Raw genomic sequence first — 16115 nt, 5'->3', positions numbered from 1 at the left:
TGTTAGCATTAGAGAGGTTTTTGTGTGGGAGTAGTGAGGGATGGTGTAAAGCCACCCAAGCCTAAGAGCAGTAGAAGCTCAGTGGTTACGCTGTTGGACTACTGATGTGAAGGTTGTGAGGTCGAATCCCATCACCGCCAAGCTGCAACTCTTGGGCTCTTAACCCCCAACTGCTGAGTTGTGTAAATATAAGTCTGAAAAAATGGCATATTATCTGGTCAGTGATAAATTCTTGGTCCAAACAAAGCCACATGGCCAAGACTGATAAACATTGGTGTACAATTCCAGTGAATAATATCAGTGTTTTACTTCAGTTGAATGGCTTTCTATGTTGGAATGGCAATACCCAAAAAAAGGCTTTAAGCAGTAATATATTCTTTTAATTGATCTTGTTTTCCTTTTCCTCATCATAAGGAAATTTATTTCAAAAATATGTCATCGTGTAATATCCAGCCACTGGAGTAAGGCCAAAAAGGCTTTTAGGATCAGTGATTAGAAGAATTAAAAAATGATCATACCTTTGAGTGTGCTAATATAATACAGTAGTTGCTACAAGAATACTAACGATTCTATACTTAAGGCTGTGATGTTGTGATGAAGTAGATCAGTAAAAATTTAAATGCAGGTGTGGGCTAGATGCCTTGCTACACATTAATTTTAGCACCAGCCCATGGCCTGTACATTTGCTTAATCAAATAAGGCTTTTGTGCTCCTCTGGAGACTCCTGGAGTAATGACATGAAAGCAGCTCTGGGAACCCCGTTTGCGGCGTAAATAAGGGTTTCACACACACACACACACACCAACAGAGGGTGTGTTTTGGCACAGCTGTCCTTCTCTATGGAACACAACTGTGGTGTCTGAACAGTGCTCGCAGTGTTCCTGAAAAAGCCCAGCTCAGCAGTGTGAGGCTCCGGCTCTGTGTGTACGTGTTTTGTAAAGCGTTCCCCAATACAGTTCAAATAAAAGGAACCATCAGAGCTAGCGGAACAAGCGAGGCCAGAATAACACACACACATGCAGGACAGCTATCAGGATTGACAATCCACACTGCAGGACAGAGCTCACAAATCTCACAGTGGGGATGACGTCGCTCAATTCAGGCTTGAGTAGTCAAATATAATTAAAAGCTTTAAAGCTTTGTCAACACTGTAAGGTAGCAAGGGTTGGATTTGTGTGTAAGCAGAGAAGCACTGTGAAGGATGACCACCCTGTTTCTCTCCAACTCAGCTCTTAACACGTCCGATCAGCATGTGTGTTGTCTAATCTAGAGTAGTTTAGAGGCTCCACAAGGCATGTGTGAGGCTACGACTTAATCCATTATCTGTCAAAGCCAATTCAGTTCCTTTTCCCTTCACCTGCAGTTTTAAAGGAGTCTTCATTACTGTTATTATCCACCTGCCTTTTTTTTTTTAAACCATTTTTAAATACTAAACACTAACCTGGAATACCAGATAAAGCATATATAATGGTAAAACACAAAGGAAAATATCTACACTTGGTGTATTATTTTTTTTCTTATCTACATGACCATCACAATGTGTAGAGATCACCGGCTGTGACTTGTCCTCCTTCACCAACCTTTATGACAGCAGGGCCAAGAAAAGAGCAGTTAAGACCCACCATTTCAACGTTTCTAATTTACGGCTTTGTTTCTATTTAATCTGTATTAACCAAGGGACTGCCAAGTCAAATTCTTTGTAAGTGAAATCCGACTTGGCCGATAAAAATCTTTCTGATTAAATCACGGGTTTGGATGGTGTTCTTTGGATTACTTCAGCATGCTGTGACCTCTTGAGATGACTTCTCTTCAGTCTTGAAAGCTAGACATCAGTTTTCTTTTACCAACATCACACAAATTCACTTCCACTTTTGCTTTGTACCACCAATTTGTTTCCTGTTGCAACGTTCGACAAATCTTCCGAGCCTAGCCTGCGAGTTATCAGTCACAAAGGTATAGAAGAACTGGTAGATTGGTAGAACTGGAAGGTAGGTTTACCAAGAGGATTTCAAAAGACTTCCAGAGAGTAGAGAAAGCGTCTCCGATGTACTTGTATCCATGTAAGCCATAAAGTCAACAGTCTAATTCAACAAGGCATCCATGCAGAGACCACAGTAGGAAACAAGGCATAACACACCACTGAATTTTATTAAATATTTCTCTACAGGCTGCCATCGTTTTCCACGTCATAGTAATTGAATTTTATACTGTACTTCAGTTACACATTATCTTGTTTTAAATCTGTAATATGAAAAAACAGGCTTCATTTGAAATTTATAAAACGGACATCTGGGTTTATGTACTTTGTTGTTCTGACAGGTTTGAAGAGATAATATCGTCCTGCATGTCATTTTATACAGGTCTCTTTCTGGCATAAATGCACAGGGTTTGTTTTGTTTCTTAAGAATCTCCATGGTACAAAGAAAAAGGTCTAGCACCTTCCAAGATCCACGTGATCCAGCACCTTCTAACCAAAGGTCCAGGGGGTATAAAGGAAATGGTTAGTGTGTTGAATGTGTTGTTTGTTGTGCAGCCTTATGTACTTAGGTTTGAGTTTATTGAGCTTATAGGAGGAATTCAGCCTCTAGAACTATCCCAAATGATCAACTTTAGAAGCCATACATTGTCAACTTACACACATCATATAGCAACATACTTTCAATTCAATTCAATTTAAACAATGTCACAAAGTGGCTGTACAGAAATGCATCAATTCCAGATATACATTTTTAATTTTATCCCTATATTTTAAAGTCCTAATATACGACTGGGCGAGTCGCATACGACTGGTCAATCCAAATTTATGGGAGGAGTTTAGTACTCTTGAGAGAGTGTCTGCAGAGAGATAAATGAAGCTCAATACTTAACTCATAATACTGAATAAATGTTGACTATAAACAGTTACTTCTAGGCTACTTGTTGTAACCATCACAGTAGTTTAGTCACATTGTTACTTTTTACTGGATGCATTGTATTCACAAGGCCATAGCTACACCAATCAGGCGTAACATTATGACCACCTGCCTAATACTGTGTTGGTCCCCTTTTTGCTGCCAAAACAGCCCTGACCCGGCATGCACTGTGTATTCTGACACCTTTCTTTCAGAACCAGCTTTAACTTCTTTAGCAATTTCAGCAACAGTAGCTCAATCATCTACTTCTGTTGTATTCTTTTAGATGAAGCTTTAAAAAAAAGTCCCAAACTAACCATATCACACTATTCACACACACGCACACGCTAACCGAACAAAACAGCATTAACAGCAGTGCGCAAAGAAACCAGGGGACATACTGGCGAGAGAGAGAGAGAAAGAAAGACAGAGAGGTGTTAATGGAAAAGAATTGCAATCACTCACCTAGTCCTGAGGTGTAAATAGCCTTCACTGACTTCTTCATTTTGTAGAGCACACTGCGATCCACATCTAAAGCCTACAGAGAGAGAAAGAAACACATTTAAACATATATTTTCTAAGTTAGAAATAGCAGGAATCACTCCAGGCCTACCTTACATAACCTGTAAATTAACTTCAGTTTCATTACTGTTATTGCAGGATACCTGGATAACCCAGTAAATACTGATTAATCTATCCTAAGAACTCGGTCTATTTATATCCTCTGTGCTTTCCTGTGAGATGAGATTTAAAACCTGTTATGCAAGGGGAGACTTAACTACTGATGTGACCCATATTAAAGACTCTGATGACCTTTGTCTTATACTTTAAATACCTCTGTCTCTCTTACAGACTTGGTCTCTCACACTCTCTGCCTTTCTCTCTTTCTGTCTCTCGCTCAGTCTCTTTGGCTCACTATCATTAGTTCACTCTCTTTGGCTCACCCTCTCTCTCTCTGGCTCACTCTCGGGTGATCTATCTCTCTTTGGTTCACTCTTTCACTCTCCCTCTCTCTTTGGCTCACTCTCGGGCTGTCTCTCAGTCTTTGGCTCACTCTCTGTCTGTCTGTCACTCTCTCTCTCTGGTTCAATCTCGGGCTGTTTCTCTCTCTCTGTCTCTCTCTCTGTCTCACTCGCTGTCTCACTCGCTGTCTGTCTCTCAGTCTTTGGCTCACTCTCTGTCTGTCTGTCACTCTCTCTCTCTGGCTCACTCTCGGGCTGTGTCTCAGTCTTTGGCTCACTCTCTGTCTGTCTCTCTCTCTGGCTCACTCAATGTCTCACTCGCTGTCTGTCGCTCTCTTTGGCTCACTCTCTGTCTGTCTCTCTCTGGCTCACTCACTTACTGGACCAGATGATTGTGCTTCATGGACCCCTGGGTTTCCCGAATCCCACTTAAAGAATCACTGCATTAGGATATGGTAGCCACACAGTTTAGTCACAGTCGAGTTAATGTAACTACTAAGGTACTTTTTGACCATCTCACAGTTACAAGGGTAACCAAAACACATTATGGGCCCAAACATTTGTAGACACCTTACCATAGCACTCACATACACCATCCCATCCCAGATTTACTACTACTAGAAACATGGATTTGTTCATTCAGCTATGAGAGGTCGGGTGCTGAGGAGGTCTGGGACTGGGTGTTCAGTGGGTTGAAATCAGGTCTCATAGGGAAACCATGTCTTTACTCTTCATGGTGCTCTTATTTTGTTACATCATCTTACTGAAACATATTTGACCCTTGAGGTCCAGTGTGAGATCTTAAGCTGTACAAAACATTATAAAGACATTCGAGGCAACTGTGTGTTTCTGACTATGTGGCAACAGTTTGAAGAAGACCCACATCCGGGTATGATGGTCAGGTCTCCACAAACCTTTGACCATATAATGTGTCTATATCAACAATGAAGGGTTTGAGGAAAATGATTATAAATAATATATTTCATATTTTAAAATGACCCAAACACCCAGCTGTAGTAAGAAGAAACTCATTTGCTTAAATGTTATGAATATGAAAAATAATATTCTAGCTAAAAAAGGTACATTTTCTCACATTAAACAATCATTGTAGAATGTATAAAATGAATGAATGGCTTGATTGAGTCATGACTTGCTCAAAACACACCAGTGATATATTATACATTAAGACTTATCCATAGGAGGTTTGAGTTACTCTCAGCAATATAGAAACACTAACATGGGCAATTTTTTAGCTAGCCGTTAAAATAATGCTCGATTTATTTTAACATGGGGCAATTTTAAGACTTTATGAGTAAAGTGTAATGCTAAATAGCAGTTTTGGATATTGCGGCCCAAATGCACCAGAAAAACATTCATTCAAAACACAGATGAACCCTCATTCACAAACATCCGCTAGGAAAATTAATACAGAGAGAGAGAGAGAGAGAGAGAGAGAGAGAGAGCGAGAGAAAGGGTGTGTGTGTGTGTGTGTTGGCATCCCCACTGTCTTCAGGTAATTCATTATTCAACAGCCTAAAAATATTCTGAAACAATCTCTACTCTGTAGGGGAGCGAAAGGAAGCAGGCAGGCAAGTCTCTCCAAAGAGAAAATGCCAAGGGCACTGCAGTGTGTGTCTGCACTCACACACTCTCTCAAAGTATTAACCGTCACAAATCATGGTATCAAACATATTCCAGCATCCAATTCGGAACAAGTTGCTCCTTCGCTATGTCTTGATAAAGTGTTAAAAATCCCATCTGGTCTTTAGCCTAGTGACCTCACACTATTGTAGTTCAGCTGCTGCCGTTTTGATTGACAGCTCCTAAACACCTCTCAATCCCAGACTAAACCCTGCTCTAAATCCCTCAGCGACCCGGATCCTGCAGCACACACACAGTCTCCCAATCCTCCAGAAACCGCTCTTCATAATATTTCCTCCCTAAACATTTCATACTCGCTCGGTAGCTCAGAGTGCAAGGCATGGTTTTGAAAGGCGTCGTGTTTCAGGAGAGTCTGCAAGAACGGACAATGCCCTCGTTCACATTCATGAGCTAGGCAGTAGCGAGAAGAGGCCAGCACAGCACAAAGAGAGCTTTCGGACCAAACAACGGGGCTATAAATAACAGTCTTGAGATGAGAGAAAAGATATCACATATAAAAATTCCACCCGGGAAGCAGAGAACGGAGAATAAGAATCTTTACTTTTTTGAAAAAGGCTGGCCGCTGAGAGGAAACTGTGGGGATTAAGATATGCAGGCTTGCGTTTCAAGAGGCCAGTCTTATGAAGCCACTGAGACGTCTGGCCTCGAATAAACAATAATCATAACAAGTGCAGCCAAGCCGTGAGGGAAAAGTGGGCGGGGCATGACCTGAACTTGAACCTGCATAAAAAGAGAGACTGTTTAACCCTGGACAGCCCTACTGAATGTCCTACCAGGGCTTAACAGAGCACAGATAAAGCAACATTATGTATAATTACCTCCATTGTGGATGTCCTATTCCTGACCATTCACCTCATCCATAACACTCCTCAGCCCCATCACTGTCTCCACCCTGCACCATCTAAAAATGTCTCAACCTACATATAGTTTCTTTATTCTCAGAAGTGCACCATCTCATAAAACATTCTTTAAGCATCTCCATCACTGTTCAGAGAGTGAGTTAGTGAATCATTTAGTAGTGAAGGACTATGAAGCTATTTCTTCTAGAGTCCATTCGTTACCAGAGACAGGATGTGCATTTATAATTACATTTTTGTTTGTCATAAGGTGATGTTGTAGCACCTGACAGCTACAATAAGTAGCTTTAACAGATATGACAGCAAAAATGTGACCTAATGTCCATCACTGGACTAAATCTAGTGCGACATGCTCAGTTTGTATTGTGTGAGCGAGCTATTAGCATTCGGCTAGTTTGTATCATGCTAGCTAACATTTGAGATATTGCAAATAAAACTGTAGTTAGCTAGCCATAGCTAATATTCCTTGGTGAAATCCAGTTTAAAAGTGAAAGGTGAAAGTAAATTTAATATTAGTTTATACTTTTTACAACATGTAAAAATCCCATCTGGTATTTAGCCTAATGACCTCATGCTATTGAGGTCCAGCTGCCGTTGTTTTGATTGACAGCTCTAAACACCTTTCAATCCTAGATTAAGCCCTGCTCTAAAGCTAACATTTAAAATAATTACAAATAAATCTGTAGTTAGCTAGCCATAGCTTATATTTTATTGTAATTTATCATGTAATTTATTATCATGTAATCATGTAATTTATTTTAAAAGTGAAAGGTGAAAATAAATTTAACATTTATACTTTTCTAGTCTCACTTGACTGAACTTAAACTTACCAGAGCATTTATTTACTCAGGTACGAAATTGGGGTTCTCATACCAATTTTTTGTTAATTTACACTTCGATACGGGAATACTACAAAGCCGTTTCTCATTCCTGCTATCAAGAACATTTTTACTGCCCATGACATTGCAGTCCCCGATTCCTCACAGATTTCTAGTCTGTACCAACACCAACCCACACATGCACACACAGTGACCTGGTTTACTGGCATCTGGACCATGGTTCTTCGGTTAGTTTATAAAGCAGAGATCAATTTATGGAGACGAAAAAAAGAAAAAGTAAAAGAACAGCCATAGTTCAGTGGCATAGTTCATGACTAGCACAGCTGTAGCATATTCACTACTGCAAAACGTTGCAGCCAATCACATGCATTTATGCAGACTGGTCACTGGACCAAAAAATGGCCAAGCCAGAGACACTTTACATTAACGGGAGACATTTTACAAATTTGCGAGGGTTTTATTTATTCACTCTGGTCTGGTCTGAAAACAAATGAACAGACAAGTGTGTGTTTATTTTCCTCACATCAAATCATACCTTCTCAGGGAGTGTTTCCTTGCCACAGTCACTTCTGGCTAACTCATTAGGCATACATTTAAACTTTACCATTTAAATTCTGAGTTTATACACACTACATTGCCAAAAGTTTTGGGACACCCCTCCAAATCATTGAATTCAGTTGTTGTTTTTCAGGGGCTGGGCTCGGGGATGGTCCATTAAAGAAGTCAGAAGTGGCGACATTAAACTGGCATTATTAAAAAAAACATAACTTCTCTGAACAAACTAATTTATAGTTTTAATTTAAATTATTGGTTAACCATTAAAAATAAAGCGAATGTAGATTTCAGTCAAGCCAGTTGTTTATCTTTGTGGATCGTTTGTAAAGAAGGAAATCTACATAACTGGACCTTTACATATTTTATTTAAACCCTGGTTGAAAGCTTTCCAAAACGTAATTAGAAAAGAAAGTCTTTTCTAAAACAAAGCAGCTGATTAAAGCTAAAAAACGATTTATGCACAAAACTGTGCTCTCTCGAACAACGACAAAGCAAGATAAAAGAAAGAATCTGTTTGTGCTGACAGGAGCATCTATCACCGAACCCTCTCACTTCCAAGCCGCAGGGCTTAACTGCTCGCAGAGCTCAGAGTATCTTTATAATCACATCTAATGTAAGTGCTTGAGGAGTGCTATAACAGAGCGATTATCAGAACAATCTCTGCGTAAACTGAAACTGTATCCAGCAGCTCCTATTTAGCATCACCTCAAACCCAGAGGTTTAAACGCTCTGTGCATTTAGACGCTTCGAGTGCTATCCGATCCCCTCTTTACTCCCCGCTCATTAAGGCACTCAGCACTGGACCTGCTTGAAAGCTTCAGCAACACTTCTGTGAGATGATGGATGATGAGAAGCTTCTCCACTCCACCAATCTTCCTGAGAATTTTGTTCAAATAAGCCCCAAAGCTTCATGCTGGAGAAAGATACTTTATTTTCACAATCTTAAATTATGCGTCATAATTAAGATGTATGATTTAAAAAAGTTTGAGTTAAAAGTTATAATAGGTAGTCCTGTAACGGCAGGTAAAAAAAAAAAAGTAAATGTATATCTGTGACAGGGTGCTTTAATGCAATCCAATGCAATTTCTAAATTTTTTTATTTATCTAGTTTGCATTTTTAGAAGAATTAAAATGTATCTTATTTATATAACAAAGCAGTTGAGGGCCCAGAAGTGGCATCTAGGCAGTGTTTGGATTTGAACTCACAACCTTTCAATCAGTAGGATGGATGGATGAGTGATTGATCCATCCATCCATCCATCCATCCATTTTCTAGCCCCTACCCATCACAGAGTTGTAGGGAACACATCTGTAAACTGTGGGGGGAAAGGTGGGAGGTGGAGGCAGGAATCGAACCTTCAACCTCAGAGATATGAGTCTACCCTCTCAGCCATTGTGCCCCAGTCTGTGTTATACAGTGCTATGTATTTTATATATCATATTTGCTTCATGCCTCATGACTTTCAAGACTCTGAGTAGCAAGCATGAGATTTACATACTGGCTTTGCTTCAGATTTTATTTTGCTCAATATCTTCAGGGATTTCATAGACATCATGTTACCGATTTTGAAAAAACTGTCCACATGCTCATAATCTGGTGAGCGAAAACGGTTCGAAAATCAGGGCAGAGGCTGTGTGTGGTGCAGATGGTGGGATTGAGGTGCATGGCTATGAACTGCACTTGAAAAACGAAATAAAAGGTTGTGTTTTTCAGAAGTCAATAAGGAGTAGGGTTTTTTTCCACAGTTTTTTCTTCCTTAAACCTACTTATCCTGCAGGCAGCTTCAAATAAAAATCGAACAGTTAATCCAAAATCTACTTGTGCCAGAAGCCTTAACCCTGGAAATGATAATGCTTGTAAATAAATAAATAAATAAATAAATAAATAAATAAATAAATAAATAAATAAATAACAAAAAATAAAATCTACATTCATAATAATTTCAAACACTTAAGCCGCTGAATTTCAGGCATCCTGTTTCCCAAAATCTTTGTGAACTGGCAGAGAAAGTATTTTTCTTTTACTGTGTACTACAATCTCAGCCCTATTTTTTATGTTGTGTGCGATCAAGGTTGGATCCTCAGGTTCAGTACTGCTGAGACTGAATTAAAATATGTCTAGATGTCAGATCTAGGTTTCCCATTAGGAAGTTACATTGGTTTTTCCAAATAGATATTTACTGATTTCAAAGTGGAAATGATTTAAGTTGAAATCAATGATTTTCCACTGCAATGGCTGTAGATCACCTTCAGATGGAAGGCGACAAACTTTTGGCTCAGTTTCTTTTAATCTACTTGTTATGACTACATTTCTGTACTGAAGACAAAATCATTTCGAAAAGGAAAACTGCTGAGTTGATCTCTCTCACTTTCTCTCTCTCTCACACACACACAAAGATTTTCAGCATCACTACAGCATTACAGCTATTAGCTCTTCACAACCTTCCACCATGGAGAGTGAGGGTTACATCCTGTCATCCACTGAAGTGATGTTATGACAACACGCTTTTTTGAAGTGGCATTCCTTCATTCTTTTCCGTCATCATGTTCCAATTGACCCTGGAGGACTTAAACGGGGTAATTGAGGTTAGCACTTAAAAGGCTGGCCTGGGTGTTCATTTAAACATAAAACATGGGTATAGGTTACATCTGTCGCTTTATGGGGCGTGCCGCAGAGTCTGCTTGGCTTATAAAATGCTACTCGAAAGAAACCGGAGACAGCTTTACTGCACCGTCTTGATGTTGTGAACACTGTGAACCTGACAAGTGGGCTGGAGAACAACGAAATTCCATTCTCGTGCCTGTGCCAGGTTCTACACATAATATACTAGAAGCCTACCAGAGACACCATTCTGTTGGTGTTTTGGTTCTATCAATTGGCTGTGAGTTATACTTAAATGCATTTATTTTCCATTAATCATGTTCTTATCCAAAACTGGACACAGGTTTTTTTTGGTCAGGAGCCAAAGTGGGTCTCAGATGGTTGCGGCACTTGAACTAACAGCCTTAACTTGAACTAACACATACATTTGTTCGCATATCCCAGCTGAGGAAGTTGGGGGTCAGAGCACAAGGGCAGCTATGATGCAGCACCCCTGGAGCAGAGAAGGTTAAGGGTCTTGCACAATTGCCCGACAGTGGCAGTTTGGCGATGCTTGGGCTTGAACCCTGACTTTACGATCAACAACCCAGAGCCTTAACCACTTGAGCCACCACTGCTCACCCAGTACTCTGGTTTCCTCCACAGTCCAAAGACGTGTGTTGTGGGTTGCTGACATCTCTAAATTGTCCATAATTGTGCATGAGTGTAAGATTGTGCTCTGCAGTGGGTTTACATCATATCCAGGGTGTCCCCTGTCTTGTGTCCTAGAGTCCCCCTAGAGGCTCCCTGCGACTCTGTGTAGGATAAACAGCCCAAAAAATGGATGGATGGATGGATGGATGGATGGCTGAATGGATGTACGTATGGATGGAGGTATGGATGGATGTAGGGATGGATCTATGAAGGGATGTATGGAGGTGTGGATGTATGGATAAAGGTGTGGATGTATGGATGGATCTATGTATGTAGGGATGTATGGATGGAGGTGTGACTGTATGGATGAAGGTATGGATGGATGCATAGATGAACATGCCAATGTTGGACGGATGCAGACTACAACAATCATGAATGGCGAGTTAAAACAGAACAATATAAACTTTCTTTTTTAAGTTAGACTTCTTGTAGCTACATATCTTTGCTGTGCCTTTTCTCTGGGCTGTAATTACAGATAGCTGCACGAACACTTCACTCATTAACCAGTGAACAGTGCCATGCAGTCCTACAAAGAATTAAATACTGTGTCACACACTCACTGATCTGGAACGAAACTTATTCTGATACAGACACTTAAGAAATCTCAATACACCCTAGACAACATGGTTACTAATCCTCAAATGTAGAAGGAATTAAAATGTTGACAGCAATGAGGTCACGTAAAAACATTTATGCAAAGGAGATAGAAAAGGAAGATGGTAGTTTTTACACAAGGGGATGACTTTCAGACCAGGGACTATCATCAATCAAGCCCTGATTAGCATACGAGTCAATCTAAAACAATAAACATGACATTTTTTGCCACTTCCCAAGAATATTGAGTAAGTGTGCACTTTGGGAAGTGATAACTTAATGATTAAGATTGAGTTGAAATCCCAGCACCACTAAATTGCAACTGCTGGGTCTTTAACCCTCAACTGCTCAGGTGTATAAATGAGATAAATGTCAGTCGCTTTGGATAAGGGCATCTGCCAAATGCCGAAAAACTAAATGCACTTAAAAATGACAATGATAATGCCATATTTAACAGCCTCTATTGGCTTTTATTATAGTTTATTGTCTCTTACGGTGTAACTATTGATATGTATATTTATTGTTGTTGCATCGTGTTGTTTCTTATGTCCTACTACTTTGTTGTTATATTATATACTATACCTTACTACCTTGTTTTATCTGAAAGAATTGAACAAAATAAGAATTTCATTGTACTTAAGTACAGAAGACGATAAAGATTTTGAACTTGAACTAGTTTAATCTGTGCTGAACTAGGTTGAAACTTGTGCAAAAGTCTAATGTTCTCACTGTATAAATTCGTCAGCAAACGTTTTGCTGAGTGAGTGTGTGAGTGAGTGAGCGAGTGTGTGAGTGAGTGAGCGCGTGTGTGAGTGAGTAAATGAGTGAGTAAATGAGTGAGTGAGTGAGTGTGTATGTGTGAGTGAGCGAGTGAGTGAATGAGTATGTGAGTGAGTCTCTGGAAAAAGTAAGTAAACGAAGGTTGGATGACGTCAGGCACCATCTGCACCGGGAAAGGAAAGCATCACACAGATCTTCTGCCAGACCTTCACCAGGGGTCAGTGTCACTATAACGGCCTGTACGACTCCAACCTTCACACATTTACAACCATGATATTTCAGTTCCTTAATACAAGTGCTGTTCTTATAAGATTTGAACATTGCGTGATTCCCTTCATTTCCTACAATAAGGCAAACTACTTACTTATACACAGCTCACACACACACACCACCAACACACTTCCTGCCTGTACTTCTGCCAGCATCCTGCTTCCACGTTTGATTACCAACCTCAGCGAAATGAAGGTGAAGACTACATGATCATCTTAAAATCCCCTGGTGAGCCCACACCATAGTCAGTCCTCTAATGGTTCCTCAGGATATAAAGATTCCAGGGGTTTTTGCACATACTGGGGCCAGCGATGCCCCGGTCTCCATTGTTCCCAGTTCCACAACTATCTGATGACGGCACGTCTAGCGTAGGCCAACCCCATCCCCCCTCCAGCACTGTACATTAGGCAAAGAAAACAAAGGAGTTATGCTAGCCTGGCATATTTCAGATACTTTTCCTTCCCCCTCAAGCTGCAGTGAATCCTTGAGCTTTGAGCACTAATACAAGAATCGCTCACTTTGATCTGTGAGAGAGATAACAGGGTGGTCCCGGTTCTCGGTTGCCAGGTTTATGCTTACAAAAAAGCTCATTTGAGAAGAAATGAGGTCTCATTTAGAGACCTGGATTGTTGATGGATTTTCAAAAGAATAGCAGATAAAATGATATTTAGTTGATGTCTGATCGAGCTAGGGTTTGCTTTGATCACACTCTTTCACACTTAGTCACAGTCTTTGACTAGTCTTACCTCAACCAGAATTTTGCAACAGATAAAATTCTTTCCTCTAGTGGTTTTCATCCCTTTTGTATCTGGACGCAACCTCACAAAAAAAGTCTACACAAATCTACCATCTATGGACTCCCTGTTTCTCTCTGCAGGGGACTTTGGGCCTCACTGAAAACCCTTTAGCTGTGTAATTGCAACTGTTATAGAGAATTCTCTGTTGCAATTCTCTGAAGCATGGGCACAGTTTTATCATGCACAGACAGTCACACTGCCACTTTAGTTTTGTCTCTGTCTTTTAGCTTAGAATAAAAAAATACTGATAAAGGGCCTCGTTTATCAAGCTATCACCCAGATTATTTGGAAATCATTCCTAGAAGAATTGGCAAGAAATGTTTGGGTTCAATTGCTCCTGAGTGTGTGTAAATAGACATTTATTTATAATAAAACTAGCTTTAATCCTTTAGAAGTAGTTCATGTTCTTCAGTTACACGCACAAATTGAGTGAAACTTCTGTGAAACCCATATTAATAAAGAAATAGCATACAAAATTTTATTTGTTCTGGAGGAAAGTTCTTAAGGGGAAAATTTGTATTGCAAAACAAATTTTCCCATAAGAAATAATGCAGATAATCCGTTCCAGCCACCCAAAAATATTACTAATATTACCGATACGAAGTGTATGGAAACTGTATGGCTGCTTACAAAGAATTGACCCAAGCCAAGCATTCCATGTCAATGGTCCTCACAGGAAGTCATGCCACCAAGCCTGGGCTAAAAATAGAAAAATCACATTGACTTTTTCGAAACAGCTTTCGCGGACTAAAAAAAAAATATCAAAATTCATAACCTGGCATTGGTTGGCTTCACTTGGCTTTCCACTGACGCAAACAAGTTTTGAACGGCTTCCATGTACGTGCAATTTAACCAGTGTTCGCTTCAGTTCATTCGCATGGTGAAAATGCTTTTTATGCCGACGCAAATTTCTTTTTCAATTCTTAATGCGAAAATTCATAAGGGAGGGCATTCGTATGCAGAGGATCCAGTGTATATTAAAAATGACAACAAGCCAATATAAGTCCATAAATTAGGATAAATAAAACATTTCATTCAGTTAAGATTGTGCAGAGGTGTAAAAGGCATTGGGCTGCACTGGTTCAGGCGATGTGTAAATCGGTTGAGTTTGCTGTAACATCTTCCTTTAATGCTCTGACCGAGTTGGAATGTCTCAAGCTACAAGGTGTTATATACACTCCCTAGTGAGCAGCATGCCAGTATCAGCTTCCTATGACGCATGCCCTCCTTCTTTTCCAACACTGCATCAGGAAAGACAGGTTGGTTCGAAAGAAACATTCAGCTGAGTCATTGATGTACTTGAATGAAAAAAACCTCTGTGTTTCCCAGCTTGGATCATTTTTCTCCATTTTCGATGTCACATTTGATTTCCTTTTCACCTCACATCTTATTCATCTTTTTGGTCATTAGTCTCCAGTTTTGAGGCCTTCTTGCACTAATTGTTACACTATTAAATATTAGATTTTTTATTGGTATAGGAACGAGTCAATATAACTTCCACTTTTAAGATTTTTTTTACCTATTGTCATCATTTTAGCTTCATGAGCTCAGGCTTTCATGAATTTTAATTCAGACAGGTTACACCCATGCACAACTCAACCTAAACTGAAACAATTAAAAGGGGAAACAACTATGTACAGTATGTATACCTATTGCAACACCCTAACCCTAACCCTGTTCTAATAAAATCTTCATAAAATCTACTAAAAGCTTCAAGGATGTTATAGTTCCTAGAAAATAAAACCACATGGGCCACTTCTTCTTTGTGAAGCTGCTTGATGTAAAGGTGCATTCATTGTGAAAATGTCCAGTACAGACAGACTGTTCTGTTACTCAGAGGGATTTTCCAAACTGCTTCGGCCCACTTCTCCAAATTACTTTCTGAAGGAATCTTGTTCTGAAGCAAGCCTTTAAGTCCATGCCATTACACCTCGACCTAACCTACCCACCTCCTTTTATCCTCTCTCATTCCCTTCTTTGGCGCACAGACCAAACACGGTATTGAACTGCAGCCAATGACGGCGGCCTAGAAAGCAATTACCTACTTCACTGTTGGGGAGAACGAGCACTAGCTGATTAACATCTAAGCATCAGTGAGGCACCAGATGTTTCGGTTAAGCTAATAAATGCCCCAACAGAGTGTAATGGATGTGTAGTGGTTTTGAGCTGGTTCGTTCTTCATGTGATATCTGACACTAATGCGGCCTCTACGAGTCAGGACTGAAAAAAAACTGGTATGCTCTGGAATAAATAACTTGAGACCGAAGGTGGATGGCGGGATGTCTGACCGTGTCTAAAGCGCTGTAGAATCGCCAATCTTCAATCAGACAGGATTAAAGTGGACAGAGATGAAGTCAGAGAGTCAGTTTTACACAGGGGAGTTTCCTGTGGGTGGTCTAGACTGCACTAAACAGTATGGAGTATCTGATTAAAGACTAACACAATGCAGAACGAGACTGCCTTCAAAGCACAGGAATAAATCTAAAGGAAGGTAAAATGTTCGCTAAATAAACTGCATGAAGACAGGACATTTCTTCATAATTTATTAGCAGCAAGACTGCCAAGTAAAAAGGACTACTGCAGACTGCTACTCTTCTGAAATGCGGTGCTTTC

General features: G+C 39.9%; 1 protein-coding gene across 2 annotated transcripts in view; it reads right to left on the bottom strand.

Moving 5' to 3' along the window:
* Positions 1-16115, bottom strand: part of asap2a (ArfGAP with SH3 domain, ankyrin repeat and PH domain 2a) — a 72300-nt gene that overhangs the window by 40748 nt on the left and 15437 nt on the right. For both annotated transcript variants that reach the window (XM_058399709.1, XM_058399710.1), the window contains exon 2: positions 3357-3429. In XM_058399709.1, the coding sequence (XP_058255692.1) occupies positions 3357-3429 (73 nt within the window). The remainder of the gene's footprint in view (positions 1-3356; positions 3430-16115) is intronic.

The sequence above is a fragment of the Hemibagrus wyckioides genome, linkage group LG09, assembly GCF_019097595.1.
Source record: "Hemibagrus wyckioides isolate EC202008001 linkage group LG09, SWU_Hwy_1.0, whole genome shotgun sequence".
NCBI lineage: Eukaryota > Metazoa > Chordata > Actinopteri > Siluriformes > Bagridae > Hemibagrus > Hemibagrus wyckioides.
This window is presented reverse-complemented; position numbering and strand designations above follow the sequence as displayed.